We start from the raw sequence: 13,380 nt of genomic DNA on the forward strand, positions 1-13,380 counted from the left end.
GGAGTCATAAGATACTAACGTAAAAGAGCTGGTAATAATTACAAGAAGTTTTTAAATTCTTTTTGTAATCATCCTGCAAGAGTAAGGGACACCACCTACACATAATCATATGGTGATTGTATCATTATAGGAAAGGCTAAAGTGAAAAGTTCCTTTTTTAATCTTTTCGCTATATGTGCTGTGTTGGCTATTTCTGGTTATAAATAACAATTGACATGACTTTCAACAAAAATAGTACTGAGTTTTACTTGAGTACAACCAAATGAACTTTGTAAAATGATGCAGTTTATTTCTTCTGAGTGAGAATGCAAGCTAGTCTCTAGTTCACTGTTTTAAACCATTTTCACGATGTTTTATTACAGTTCCATAATAAAACTCCAAGTAGCGAAAACTACTTTTTAAACAGTGTAACTAGGTTCATTCAGTTAGGTTCTCACATGTGGGCCTGATAAAATCCAAATAGCCAAGTAGAAAAAAGGCACAAACTCTAGTCCAGACCAGCAGCATAGTCCTCAGACCAGTAGTATCAGCTTTTTGTGTAATCAAATGATTTTCTAAATCTTCATGTTAAACATAAACTAGGTTTTAAAAAAATGTTGCTTTTTATTTTTGCCTTTTAAATATTGCAATAGTTTATTATTTTCTGTGGAAGTAACTTGTACCAATTAAACTTCCTGAAAGGTGTTCTTAGCTCACATGTTATAAAGTATAATTTTTTTTCATCCTAAATAGATTATTGAGGTTGGACTTTGTGAAGTTTTTGAATTGATCAAGGAGACGCGATTTTCTCATCCGTCCCTGTGTCTCAGGAGTCTCCAAGCTCTGCTCAACGTGCTTCAGGGTCAGCAGCCTGAAGGCCTCCAGTCAGAGCCACCTGAGGTCCTAGGTAAGAGCTCAGACTCGTCAAGTGAAACATTTAAACGTGAATATAATTAATATTAGAGTATTGTACATTTGCAAGTTGCTAAGAGTACATTTTTAATGTTCTCTCCACAAAAGATGTTAAATATTTGAGGTGATAGATATGTTAACTAGATTGATTTAATTATTCCACATTGTGTTCGTAAATCGTAACATCACTTTGTACCCCATAAATTTATATAATTATAAATTATCAATTTATAATTTTAAAAAAGTGTATAGCTTCTCATAGGAAGCTGTTGTAATGCAGTCTTTATTTAAGTAGCAGGGATATAAGTTTTAAAGTATTTTGCTGTAGTTCCACTGGAGTTATGGTTTAAAAATTGTAGTTCATGCATAGTCATTTCTTGATTATTGTGATGATGGGGGAAAGCAAAATGTAAATCCTGGAATCCAGAAATAATCTCAGACCATTAAGTCACCATTGACTTAAATTGTTCTTATTAAACCTATGGCTAAAATAGCTAATGATCACTTTCTTTAATTTTGGTAGTTTTAAAAAATAGGGAAAAAGGAATAAATGTTACAACCCAAAACAGTACAATTAGTTTCTAAATCAAGAGGGCATTTCTTTTGTATTCAAAATAAATAAAAATCTATTTGGGGTATAGATGAAGCTTCTGACTTAATAGCAATTTTTATTAAATAAAAGTGTTTTTCTTAAAGTGTGTTTCAATTTTAAGGTTGCTTGCCTTTCATTGCCAGTGATTTAGGCTTAATACATAATCCTATAAACAAGATAAGAGCTTTTATTTAAAGAATATTAAGAAATAGAAATATAGACAGAAGCATAATTTTTAATTTGACTAATTGCTTTTCTCTACTGTTAACCATAGGCCCCCAGTTTAAAGTTTTCTAGATCCTTCTGGTATTACAGGAAAATTCTCAAAAGTGCTAGAGCTGTGATTCTCAAGCATTAGCATGTATCAGAGTCATCTGGGCCCTACCTATGGAGTTTATGATATAGTAAATTTGAGGGGGAGCCCAAGAATTTGCATTTGGAACAAGTTTCTGGCTGATGCTGATATTGCTGGTCTAGAGACTGCATGTCTGGACTAGAATTTGGTTCTTTTTCTCTATTTGGCTATTTGGATTTTATTAAATGCACATGTGAGAAACTAATTGCATGAACCTAACCAAATATTAGATTTTTGTGGTTTTGGTCACAGATGGTGATTAAGGTTTGTGTTTGATTTTGTTGTTTTGTTTTAGTGGGGGAGAGGGATGCTGGCCATTAAAACAACAACCCCGGCCGGGCGCGGTGGCTCACACCTGTAATCCTAGCACTCTGGGAGGCCTAGGCGGGCGGATTGCTCAAGGTCAGGAGTTCGAAACCACCCTGAGCAAGAGTGAGACCCCGTCTCTACTATAAATAGAAACAAATTAATTGGCCACCTAATATATATAGAAAAAATTAGCCGGGCATGGTGGTGCATGCCTGTAGTCCCAGCTACTTGGGAGGCTGAGGCAGGAGGATTGCTGGAGCCCAGGAGATTGAGGTTGCTGTGAGCTAGGCTGACGCCATGGCACTCACTCTAGCCTGGGCAACAAAGCAAGACTCTGTCTCAAAAAAAAAACAAAAAAAAACCAACAACCCCCACCACACACACACACACACACACACACACATGTGCATGCATACACACACTTGTTAAATGATATTGCCAAATAAAAATTGTCATATATTGAGATGTTGTCATCTTGTTGTTTATTGTTAAACCGGTGATCATATTAATATTGTGATGTGCTACTTGGCTTGACAGCATTTTACTGAAGATTTGATTTATTTAAGAATATTTTGTCAGTTTTTCTCAGCTCTGGTTTGTCAGTTAGCAAATAATTGGAATATTTAAAATATCCACTAAAACTTGTATATCATATTTCTTATTAATACTTTGTACAATGCACTAATCATTTCTCCTAGGTCTTCCACCATTCTGTCTCACTTCAGTTGTTATGCACTTTCCTTTGTATCCATTCTGTTCCTAAATACTATCTTTTCTTTATTCTTTCTAAGTTAGATCTTGTTCTTAATACTAGTTGTTGAAATTATAATGTGTGCTTTATTTAGTCCAGTAATCTTCTATCAAAACTTTCACCTTACTAATTTGTTCATTTCTATTTTCTAGTTAACATTTTCAAATGCTGCTATTCTGTCTTTGGTTTCTCTCCTTTCAATGCTTATTTTTGATCTCTTCACTGCTTTGACTTATTTTTCTGTATAAAAGATTTATCACTTTATATTTTTTATTTTGTTTAATTAGCTCAATGATATAAGTAGTAATTTTGTTCTTTAATACTAAATTTCTGTTGAAAGTTGCCTCTAGTTTTATCCTTTGATCTAATATCACAATCTCATTAATTGTCCTTTTTTTCCCGTTTGGTTATTTATTCATACAAATATATGTATATTTGTATAACTCTTACTGTTAGAACATCTTCATGATTAAAATACATCAAGCTTCTTCTTGCAAATGGATTTGGATTTTTAAATCATCTACTTAAAAAATCATTCCCTTATATCTTTCTGTTCAATTTAATGTTAGATGATATGTCCTATCTCAATATTCACTTAAATGTAATAGCACCTCCCATGTTCTGTGCTAAGAGTGGTGTATACTGTTGAACGTATGATACCATTGCTGTTATTATGGAGCTTAGCATCAGACAATTGGACACATACATAATTATAAATGTGGATAAATAGTATGGAGGAAAGTAGAGGGAGTTCTGAGAGTCTTTAACAGGCTTCCCTGAAGATGTGACATTTGAGATTTGAAGGATGAACAGGAAGGAGGGAACTAGGTTATAAATGTTCTAGGCAGAAAGGAGAGCATGTAATAAGGCACTGAGACAGGAAACAGAATGCTTGAAAAAAGACTAATGTGGCTAGAATGTGGAGAATGAAGGAGGAGGAAGAGTCTTGTGACAGGTGAGATTGGAGGCAGGGACATGTGGAATTTATAGCCCATGTTAAAGAGTTTGGTTATTGTTTTAGGAGGAATGGAAGGTCAGTCTCTTTCATTATACTTTTCAAAAATATTCTTTATTTTATAACATTTATTTTCCTAAATTATTTAAATTATGGACTCTTCCACTTGAATCTAACATTTTTGAGGGCAGAACATTCTTTGTCTTGTTTGCCAGTGTATTACTCCAACCTAGAATACTTTCTAATGTACAGGAACAATTCAGTAACTATTTACTGAATAATTAAAAGATGAGATAGATAAAGATAATGATGACAGGAAGGATGGACAGAGGAAGGATGGATGAAAGGATAGATGGAAAGAAGGAAGGATAGTTGGAGGGAAAGATAAAGGAAAGCATAGATGGAAAAAAGGAAAGTAAAAATGAAAGATATACAGACAAATGAACGGAGTGGGGAAGAAAGGAAAGAAGGATGAGGAAGGAAGTAGAGAGGAAGGAATTAAAGGAGTGAATGGATTTTAGGGAACTAGATTTTTGGTTTGAAAGTTTTCTGCTTTAACGGGGCAAAAATGCATTGTAGGAGATAATTTATGAACACTTTTTAGTAGTCCAGTTAAAATATGGCTATATTATCTTGGAAAGATAGTGATGAAATACAGAAAAGGGGAGGAATTAATTAGGAAGTATTATGTCATTAAATATGAAATGTCCTATTTCAAATTAAAAGTTCAATTTATTATATCTCAAACAAGAAACAGTACAATTACTCAAAGTATGTGCCTAAAATATTGACACAGTTTTGTCATCTTAATGGTAGCTTGCTTATGCTAGCAGCAAAGAAGCCTCGAGAGTGAGTGATGAGAAATTGTGAAAGGCATTTTGCATAGCTTGATGAAAATTGAATATTTTTCCTTGCAAGAAGTGGTCCAAAGCCTGGAAGAAGTGGTAGTCAGTTAGTGCAAGTTCTGGTGAATAAGGCACATGACAGAGAATTTCCAAGTCCAGCTTCTGTAATTGGAGCAGTGTTTTTTTTTTTTTTTTTTTTATTTTGTGGTGACATGTGATTTTGCAAGAGGATTGGCCTGTCTCTATTGACCAATTTCAGCTGGTTAATCAAAAACATCCTCATTATTTCATCCAGCTGGGTGCAGTAGACATCTGCTATAATCAGTTGTCCAAGTTTCCTGAAGCTGTAGTAGGTAATACCAGCACTGGACCACTAAACAGACACCCTTAGGTTTTTTTTGATGAATATTCAGTTTTGGACTATGTTTCGTCACTTCATCTTCATCCAGCCGTTGTGCTGAATGCTTGCGATTGTTGAAAAGGATCCATTTTTCATCACACATAACAATATGGTGTAGAAATGGTTCACCTTTATATCATGACAGTAAAGAAAGGCAAACTTTGAGACTGTTTTCTGTTCTATTGCTCGTATACTTTTGTGGCATCCATCTGTCCAGCTTCTTTATCTTGCCCATTTGTTTCAAATGGTCTAATATTGTTGGAATAGTCATGTCAAAGCTTACTGCTAATTCACATGTAGGTTAAGATGTATTTGCTTCGATTATAGCTTTCAGGTCATCATTATTCACTTTGGTCTCAGGTCACCCGCACGGCTCATTTTCAAGGTTGAAATCACCAAAATAGAACCTCTCAAACCATCAATGTACTGTGTGTTCATTAGCCACATGCTTCCCAAACACTTCCTTGATATTTCGAGCTGTCTGCGCTGCATTTGGTTACACGACAGAACTCATATTTGAAAATAACACATATTTTTGACTTATCCATGGTTTCACAAAAATTGTTCTAAAATAAAGAAATTTGAAAGATAATCACAAGCCAAAATGTTCATTTGAAAGAATGTAAGGATGTACCTTCACACACACACACACACGCACACGCGCACACACACACACACACACACACACACACAAAAGTCAAAGTGAATTGTCAGAGATATCAACTGTCAAACTTAGTACTTAAGGAAATTGAACATTCCATACTTAACCTAATAAAATAAATAGGACTTAATTTGAGATTAGATAAGGTAGATAAGAGATTGGTAGGAGACACCTCGGTTTCTGCAAGTTACCAAATAAACTACAGGTGGCCATTTTGTTTTCAGAGAATTATAGTATGCGTTAATTGTTTTTCTCTGCTCCTCTTCCTCCCTCCCTCCCCTTTCTCTGTCTTCATCTTTCTCAGTTTATCTGCCTTTTTCTGATTTTCTGTTTCTCTCTTTGATTATTCACTCTATAAGGATTTTCAAATCTCCCTTCCTTTCTACAGAGGAAATAACCCAGGAAAGGTCTATTTGGGGAGGAGTTGTTCAGGGAATTTTGTATGGAGGCCTCTGTTGGTTGTGGAACATTCATGCTATTTTTTCATCTTTGCTACTAACTGGGTTTATGATTTAGGGAAAATCTTTCAACCTCCCTGTGTCTCAATTTCTTTATCCTTTAATGGAGAAGTATATCTGTCCTATTGACTTGGAGGTTTTTCTAGGGTGTTAATGAATTATATCCTCCCTTTATAAGTGTGAACCGTTATGTCAATGATAGAGCCAATTTTATATTAAAACAAATTATGGCATATGTTTTATGTGTTCTATTGTTTTACAAATATACACATAGTTTTCTAGACATTTAACATTTTAAGAAGCCCATACTTCTCCCAACCTAAAAGGTAAAATAAGTGCAGGGAGTAGTCTGTTATTTGATAGGATAATTTTCTTGAATATGTGAATGCCTCTAGGCAAGCTTGTTTTAAATGACCTTAGACAGATTTTATTTTTCATTTACAAAAATTAAGAATTGAACTGAATGTTCTCTAAGGCTCTTGTATAAATATTTCAGCTTTTTAGGGGAAAGGGTGAGTAGAAAGAAACTAATGCAGAGCACATGTTCTTGATGCCTTAAATTTTTTTTATGAGACAAGGTATAAATCAATATATACATATAATGTTCTGTATATAGAATGAATATAATTGAATCTATTTTATTTACAGAGTCTCTCTTCCAACTCCTTTTGGAAATCACTGTTCGAAGTACTGGAATGAATGACAGCACAGGACAGTCCCTGACAGCACTTTCCTGTGCTTGCCTCTTTAGTCTGGTGGCTTCTTGGGGAGAAACAGGAAGGACCCTTCAGGCCATTTCTGCTATACTGACTAACAACGGTAGCCATGCTTGCCAAACTATTCAGGTATTTCATATTTATAGCTGCTTCAAAATTTTTAAGATGCTGAGTTGGAGTTTCATCTCAATTTCTATCAGTAGGAAATCCTTGCTTTTTATTACTCATTACAGTAGCTTGATCTGTCCAAGGTTGATATATAAATATAGTATTAATATTTGAGTTAAGCTACATGTGTGTTTAACTCTGTAGCATTAAATATTAATATTATAAAATTAATTGTGGTCAAAACTCTTAAGTCTTTAACCTGGTCTTTGCATGAACACTAGAACTTTTTCTTTCTTTGCATTGCTTTGGTCTCTGTTTTCCCTCCACCTCTCATCTTGCTCTGAATGTTCAAGGATGACATTCCATCATAGTGTTAAATATTTTTTCTCTTTTGAAAGAAAAAGATATGATATTGATCCACTATATTTTTGGTTAGTTGAATATGATTTTTCATGAATTGATTTGTTTCTGAGTTACTTCAGCTATGTGTATAAGAATTTTAAGCTTTTAATATCTGATTGTGGAATAAATAAGCTTCACCATTCTTCACCATTGTTAGTGGTGGGAAATATAATCCTCTTTGTAGGCAAACTTGATTTAATTCTTTTGGAAGGTTCTGGGAATTGAGAAAGAAGTTATAATTTCAAGTCCTGATTATCTATTTTTCTCTGGCCTCTTGGAAAACCTCTAGGCCAGATGAAAGGGCTGCCTCAGTCCTGTTATTAGCAGGCCAGAGATAGCAAGAGGAGTTTATTGGTCATTTTCTGTGTCTCATTCAGTGATCTTGAACTCCCCTTGTCAAACATGAGCAATCCCCTTACTCCCAATTTTTGCTCTTATTCTTTTCTTCCTTTCTGCCCTGCTTGGAATCCTTTTGTCCCATTTTAAGGTCTTTAATTATTTTGAAGTTCTTCTAATGAAGTGGTTTTTAAGCTGTGTTTTGTAGATATGCTTCAAGGGTTTGGCAGATGTTTAATTTAAATATATGTTTAAAATATACAAATACTTTTATAATTTTAATAAAATAATGCATACATTTAGATATATGCCAAATTTTAATAAGACAGTGACCACAAATATATGAGCTTGTTAGGCTTCCATGTGATTTATCTTCATATAGACTTAGGAATGATATTAGAGCTCATAGCAGGACTATGTGAATTAGGTTCATAGAAAGCCTCCCTGAGGATGTGAGGTGAGAGCTAAACAATGAGTTAAAATTAGTCACTCCAGAGGCATAAAGTGTTGGGGGTGTAGAGAGAAGATGTTCTAGGTATGCATGTGCTGAGGCACAGAGATGAAAGTAAGAGTGGAATATTTGAAGGCTAAAAGAAGTTTAGTATAGTTATAGCACAAAGAGATGACAAATAACAGAGACAGTACTTGAGTGCATATCTGTCTGACTACAGTATTATGCTCTATCACTAGGGTTCAAAAAACAACTAGATCCTCTGAATCCATGCTGAGGTTCTTTACAGACTTTCCCTATCACTACATCCCCAACTCCAGCCAAAACACCTATTGAAGTCTATTCTCTTGACATGACTCACTATGTTCTTCATGATTTGGCTCCTTTTTATCTTCCAACTTCATTTCACAAAGCCCTCTTGGCTTGATTAAGGGTAGAGGAAGAAAATTTTTCCCTAAGAATGTATAACTCTTAACATCTCAAATCATTTTGTCACCGAAATGCATATTACCTGTCTATTTCAAAAAAAGCTTAACTGACAGTTTAAAGCAGGGTAGGGATGGTAGTACTATGAGGTACCGTTTTGAAAGTGACCAAAATCCTTTCTTAAGGGATGAACTCCAGATTTCAAAGGTATCCTGCAGAGACAACACTATTGCCTTTGAGTGCACAAATTAATAAAAAAAATCACATGAATAAAAGGTGCCATCATTGATAGTAGAAATAAATACAGCAAAATCAATCCTACCAAATCTTTATTTATTGAAATTACATGGTATAGAATATGTATGTGTATTTGTGTATATATTCAGTATGGTTAAAGTAAAAGAAAATGTCACAAGTATGATTAAGGGATAAGAATATAAAAAGTAGTCAGACATTAGAAAAAGAACCAAATTGAGCTCCTAGAAATAAAAAACCAAATAATTAGAAACTTAAAAGATGGGTTAACTAGTGGGTAATGTATAGTTGAACATAGGAATAGTGAATTGAAAGATAAAGAGGAAGAAGTTACCCAGAATGTAGCACAGAGAAACAGAAATATGAAAGATAAAATAAGAAACATGGATAGAGTATGAGAAAATCTTATGTATTAATACAATCTGAGTTCCACAAGGCAATAATAAATTTATGGAGATAGTGTAGTTGAAATAATGTTTAAGATTTTACGGAATTGGTGAATGACATGGAATCCTAAGATTAAAGAAGTCTAGTTTGCTTGAGATTTGCTTCTCAAATGAACTTTTAGTTGAAACTTTGTGCGGGCATGCCAAACATGATTATTCTGAACAATTTATTTTCTTGTAAATGTTATAAAGTATCTTTGTTTTGTCTGTTTTGTGTTTAGAACATTTTAAAATGTTTTTTCATGCTTTTATTCTCTTTTGAATAGGTGCCAACAATACTAAATTCACTACAGAGAAGTGTACAGGCAGTTTTGGTGGGAAAAATTCAAATTCAGGACTGGTTTAGTAATGGCATTAAGAAAGCAGCTTTAATGCACAAGTGGCCATTAAAAGAAGTATCTGTTGATGAAGATGATCAGTGTCTACTGCAGAATGATGGATTTTTTCTGTATCTGTTATGCAAGGATGGATTATACAAAATAGGCTCTGGATACAGTGGAACTGTTAGGGTAATGCAGTTTCTTATCATAGCAGAGTTTTAACCATAATAAATTGTTTTATGTTTGTTTTCTGGCTTCATATTTAGAATACTATCTAATTTTGGTATAATGATATTTCTTTGAAAATTGTAATTGAAATATACATATTAAATGTCATTCATCGGTTGTATTATTTTATACTGATTATTAGTTATGAAACAGTTGATAAACTAACTTTTGTTATTTTTTAGGGCCATATATACAATTCTACATCCCGCATCAGAAACAGGAAAGAAAAAAAGTCTTGGTTAGGGTATGCTCAGGTAAGAGAATAAACTTAACTTTTCTTACCTTTTAAAAACGTGGTTGGTCCTTGTTTAATCAATAAATAATATCACTTCTATTTAAACAGAAATGGTATATTTTTAATAATACAGCTATAACAGTGGTATAAGTAGTATAAAGAACATTGGTTCAGAATTCTTAAGATACTCAATTTTAGTTCTGGTCCTGCTTCTTAACTAGATATGAGGCTGCTGTGGGTAATCCATTTAACTTACTTGGTTCTGTGTTATTTAGCTGTAAAATGGGAATAAAGATATCTTCTTTGGAGTTCTTGTTTTTAAGTGAGCCTCTGGATAAGAATCAAAGACCACCTTTATTATTAGCACATCTAAATTGGAAATGCAAATGTGTCCTGAGGCCAACTTAGGGCTTCGTGCCACAAACTTCATTCTAAGTCTAGATCTAGTGCCTTCTAGGCACAGCTACCTGCATGGAGGGTCATGAAAAGCATCACAAAAGAAAGAAAAGAGCTGGGCCCATGTTGCTTCTTAATTCTGTGATCTCATCTGACCAGCATAGCTTCCTAGATCAGCAGTTGGATACATTACTTCTCCCATGGAGAAAAGTGAATCAAGAATGGACGAGAGAGGCCAGAAATATTTATTTTATACTATACTCTCCTGAGAGGCATATCCCAAATTCCCTTGTGGAAGGTTAGAGGGTAAAGATGTCTCTACGTGCCTGCCTTGCTGAGATCACTATGTTTGTTGTCAGCATCAAATGATGAAAGATATTTGAAAGTTTTTCGAAAACTAAGGAAATTATTATTGTTCTTATGTGAAGAATAATCTTGCTATGTCAACTATTGGGGAGATTTTGAAATTAAATTTTAAATATCAAATTAATGTCTCGGCAATTATCTCTTTAAAATTAACCTGGTATAAAATATCTCATCAAATTTTAATTTGCCATTCTCTTGTGTTTTATCTAAGAAATAATGCCATAGAAAATATATTATTACACCAATATGTTCAAATGGTATATCACTTTATCTAAAACCACTACTGTTTTTATTTTGAAATAGCAGCCTAAATACCTGTTATTTTTTTTAAATATGTATTAAATTAACTAATCATTTATGTTATTTACTTAGCAAGTGGTATAATCACCTTTATTAGAATAAAATGTTTGTACTTGGTACCGTCCTGTTTAGTGTACTTTATATATGTATCTGGAAAATATATTATGTTAAATTGATTCCCAAAAATGTACAATTCCTCCTCTTATTAAATTATACCCATGTTCTTATATTTTTATCCTTCAATATCTTTTAGATATCAATACTGATATTGTACATATAGTATTGTACCTTAAAAAACCTTAATATGGAGCTATATATCTGCTTTTTCTGATGAGTTGGTAATGAAAAAATGGTTTAACACAGGAAAAATTTTTGTTTTTATCAGGGTTATTTATTATATAGAGATGTGAATAACCACAGCATGACAGCCATAAGAATAAGCCCTGAAACACTGGAACAAGATGGTACTGTAATGTTACCAGGTATGTTTTAACTAGTCATTTTTTTCTTCACAAGTGATGTTAAGAAATGTGCATGTTAGACTCTTTAGACACACAAAGAATGATTAGCTTGCTTACAAATGAGTTAAAAAATCTTGATATGTAAAACATGTACAATCTATATAAAGTTAATACATGTAAGAAATAGACATCAGAAATATATAATGAGTTTTAATATTTGTTTTCAAATTCTTTACCAGCTATGGCCCAATCACCTACCCTCACCTCACTAAGATTTTCTCAGCTGCTGAATTTAGGGGGGTTACTTTATTATTCTTAATCAGACCACAGCTCTGGCTGTCATATGACTTACTACAAAGAACCTGTTTATTTTTACTTTAAGAACAGTGAGCTTGGGTTTTCCTCTTTGTTTTAAAAGGTTTTCAGAGACAGAGTTTAGGGTGGGTCAGGAATTTTTTAAAAATTGAATTTTTTATACTTTATAATAATGTTCTTATAAGGTACTTTGGACACAATTCATTTTGCCTTAATTTTAAGGTATGTACATGTATTCCTTACTCAAATCACTACTGCCTAAATTCTGAGGCATTAGGTCTCAAATTTTGTGGAACACTATGAAAGTGCATAGCTTCATTGTAAGGTCTTTGAATTTGCTTATACCTTTGATGCTTTCTAAAGTTGTTTATATTAAAATCTTAAATGTTTAATGTGTCTGCCAATAATTTCATAGTAAGCACCAATATTACTTCTAGGCACTTGACCATCTGAAAATGAGAGCTACTTTTGAAGAACACACTGAGAAGAATAATTGTTCCCAGGCTGCTTGTTAAGTTTTAAAATATTCTTATAACTTCATCAAACATTTATTGGAACTTTGCTATCTATACATACATGCAAAGTAGTAATCATGACCCCATGTTAAAATAAATGCCATATTTCATATCCATTTCACAAATAGAACAGCTTTGGAAAACAGATGACTTCATAAAATCATTTCGTAAATAACTATCTGTTTTAAGATATGTTTACAGGTTGTTTTTTTTTGTCATCACAAGTCCTAGGCCATGTCTTTGGTCATAATAACAATTTTTGAAAATATTTTTAATAGCATGCACACTTTCTATACATAAATATAGATATTAAAAGTAATCATATTTATTATATAAAAATCATATGAGCAAAAAAGAATAAATTGAAATTTATTACAATCCCACTTCCCATATATAAACACTATTAACATATTGTTAAATATCCTTCTGTTATTTTTCCTGTGTATATGTACGTCCTTGTAAAAAAGTGATCACATGTTACATATTGCTTTTTTAACCTGTCCCTTTTACTTCATATTCTAAATATATTTCCAGGCTATTAATTAGTGTTCCACAACTTCTCTTTAATATTATAAGATATATTCCATTGATTAATATTGGAGTGAAAGCCTTCCAATTTTTTGCTGTATAAATTACATTGGAATGAGCATCGCTGTCACTCTTTGTTCAAATCATTTTAGGAAAACATTTAGAATATTTCTAAATTGACAAATCCTGTCCTCCATAACAGATGTATAAAGGATTCACTTCTGAGAAGCCCTGCTCATTTGATAGAGATTGTGACTGAGAAGACAATTTGAAAATATCTAGCTAAAGTTGTTTTATTTATTCTACCATGATACAAAGTACTTGTTAATGACCTTATTCAGTTAAACCCCTCTATGTCA

The 13,380-nt window shown here is 33.0% G+C and overlaps 1 protein-coding gene across 11 annotated transcripts in view; it reads left to right on the forward strand.

Annotated features, from left to right (window-relative positions):
• MYCBP2 (MYC binding protein 2) overlaps window positions 1–13,380 on the forward strand; it is a 261,302-nt gene that overhangs the window by 47,178 nt on the left and 200,744 nt on the right. For all 11 annotated transcript variants that reach the window (XM_076009352.1, XM_076009354.1, XM_076009358.1 and 8 more), the window contains 5 exons: window positions 733–886; window positions 6,866–7,062; window positions 9,624–9,866; window positions 10,088–10,159; window positions 11,588–11,684. In XM_076009352.1, the coding sequence (XP_075865467.1) occupies window positions 733–886; window positions 6,866–7,062; window positions 9,624–9,866; window positions 10,088–10,159; window positions 11,588–11,684 (763 nt within the window). The remainder of the gene's footprint in view (window positions 1–732; window positions 887–6,865; window positions 7,063–9,623; window positions 9,867–10,087; window positions 10,160–11,587; window positions 11,685–13,380) is intronic.

This window comes from Microcebus murinus, chromosome 13 (genome assembly GCF_040939455.1).
Source record: "Microcebus murinus isolate Inina chromosome 13, M.murinus_Inina_mat1.0, whole genome shotgun sequence".
Lineage (NCBI taxonomy): Eukaryota > Metazoa > Chordata > Mammalia > Primates > Cheirogaleidae > Microcebus > Microcebus murinus.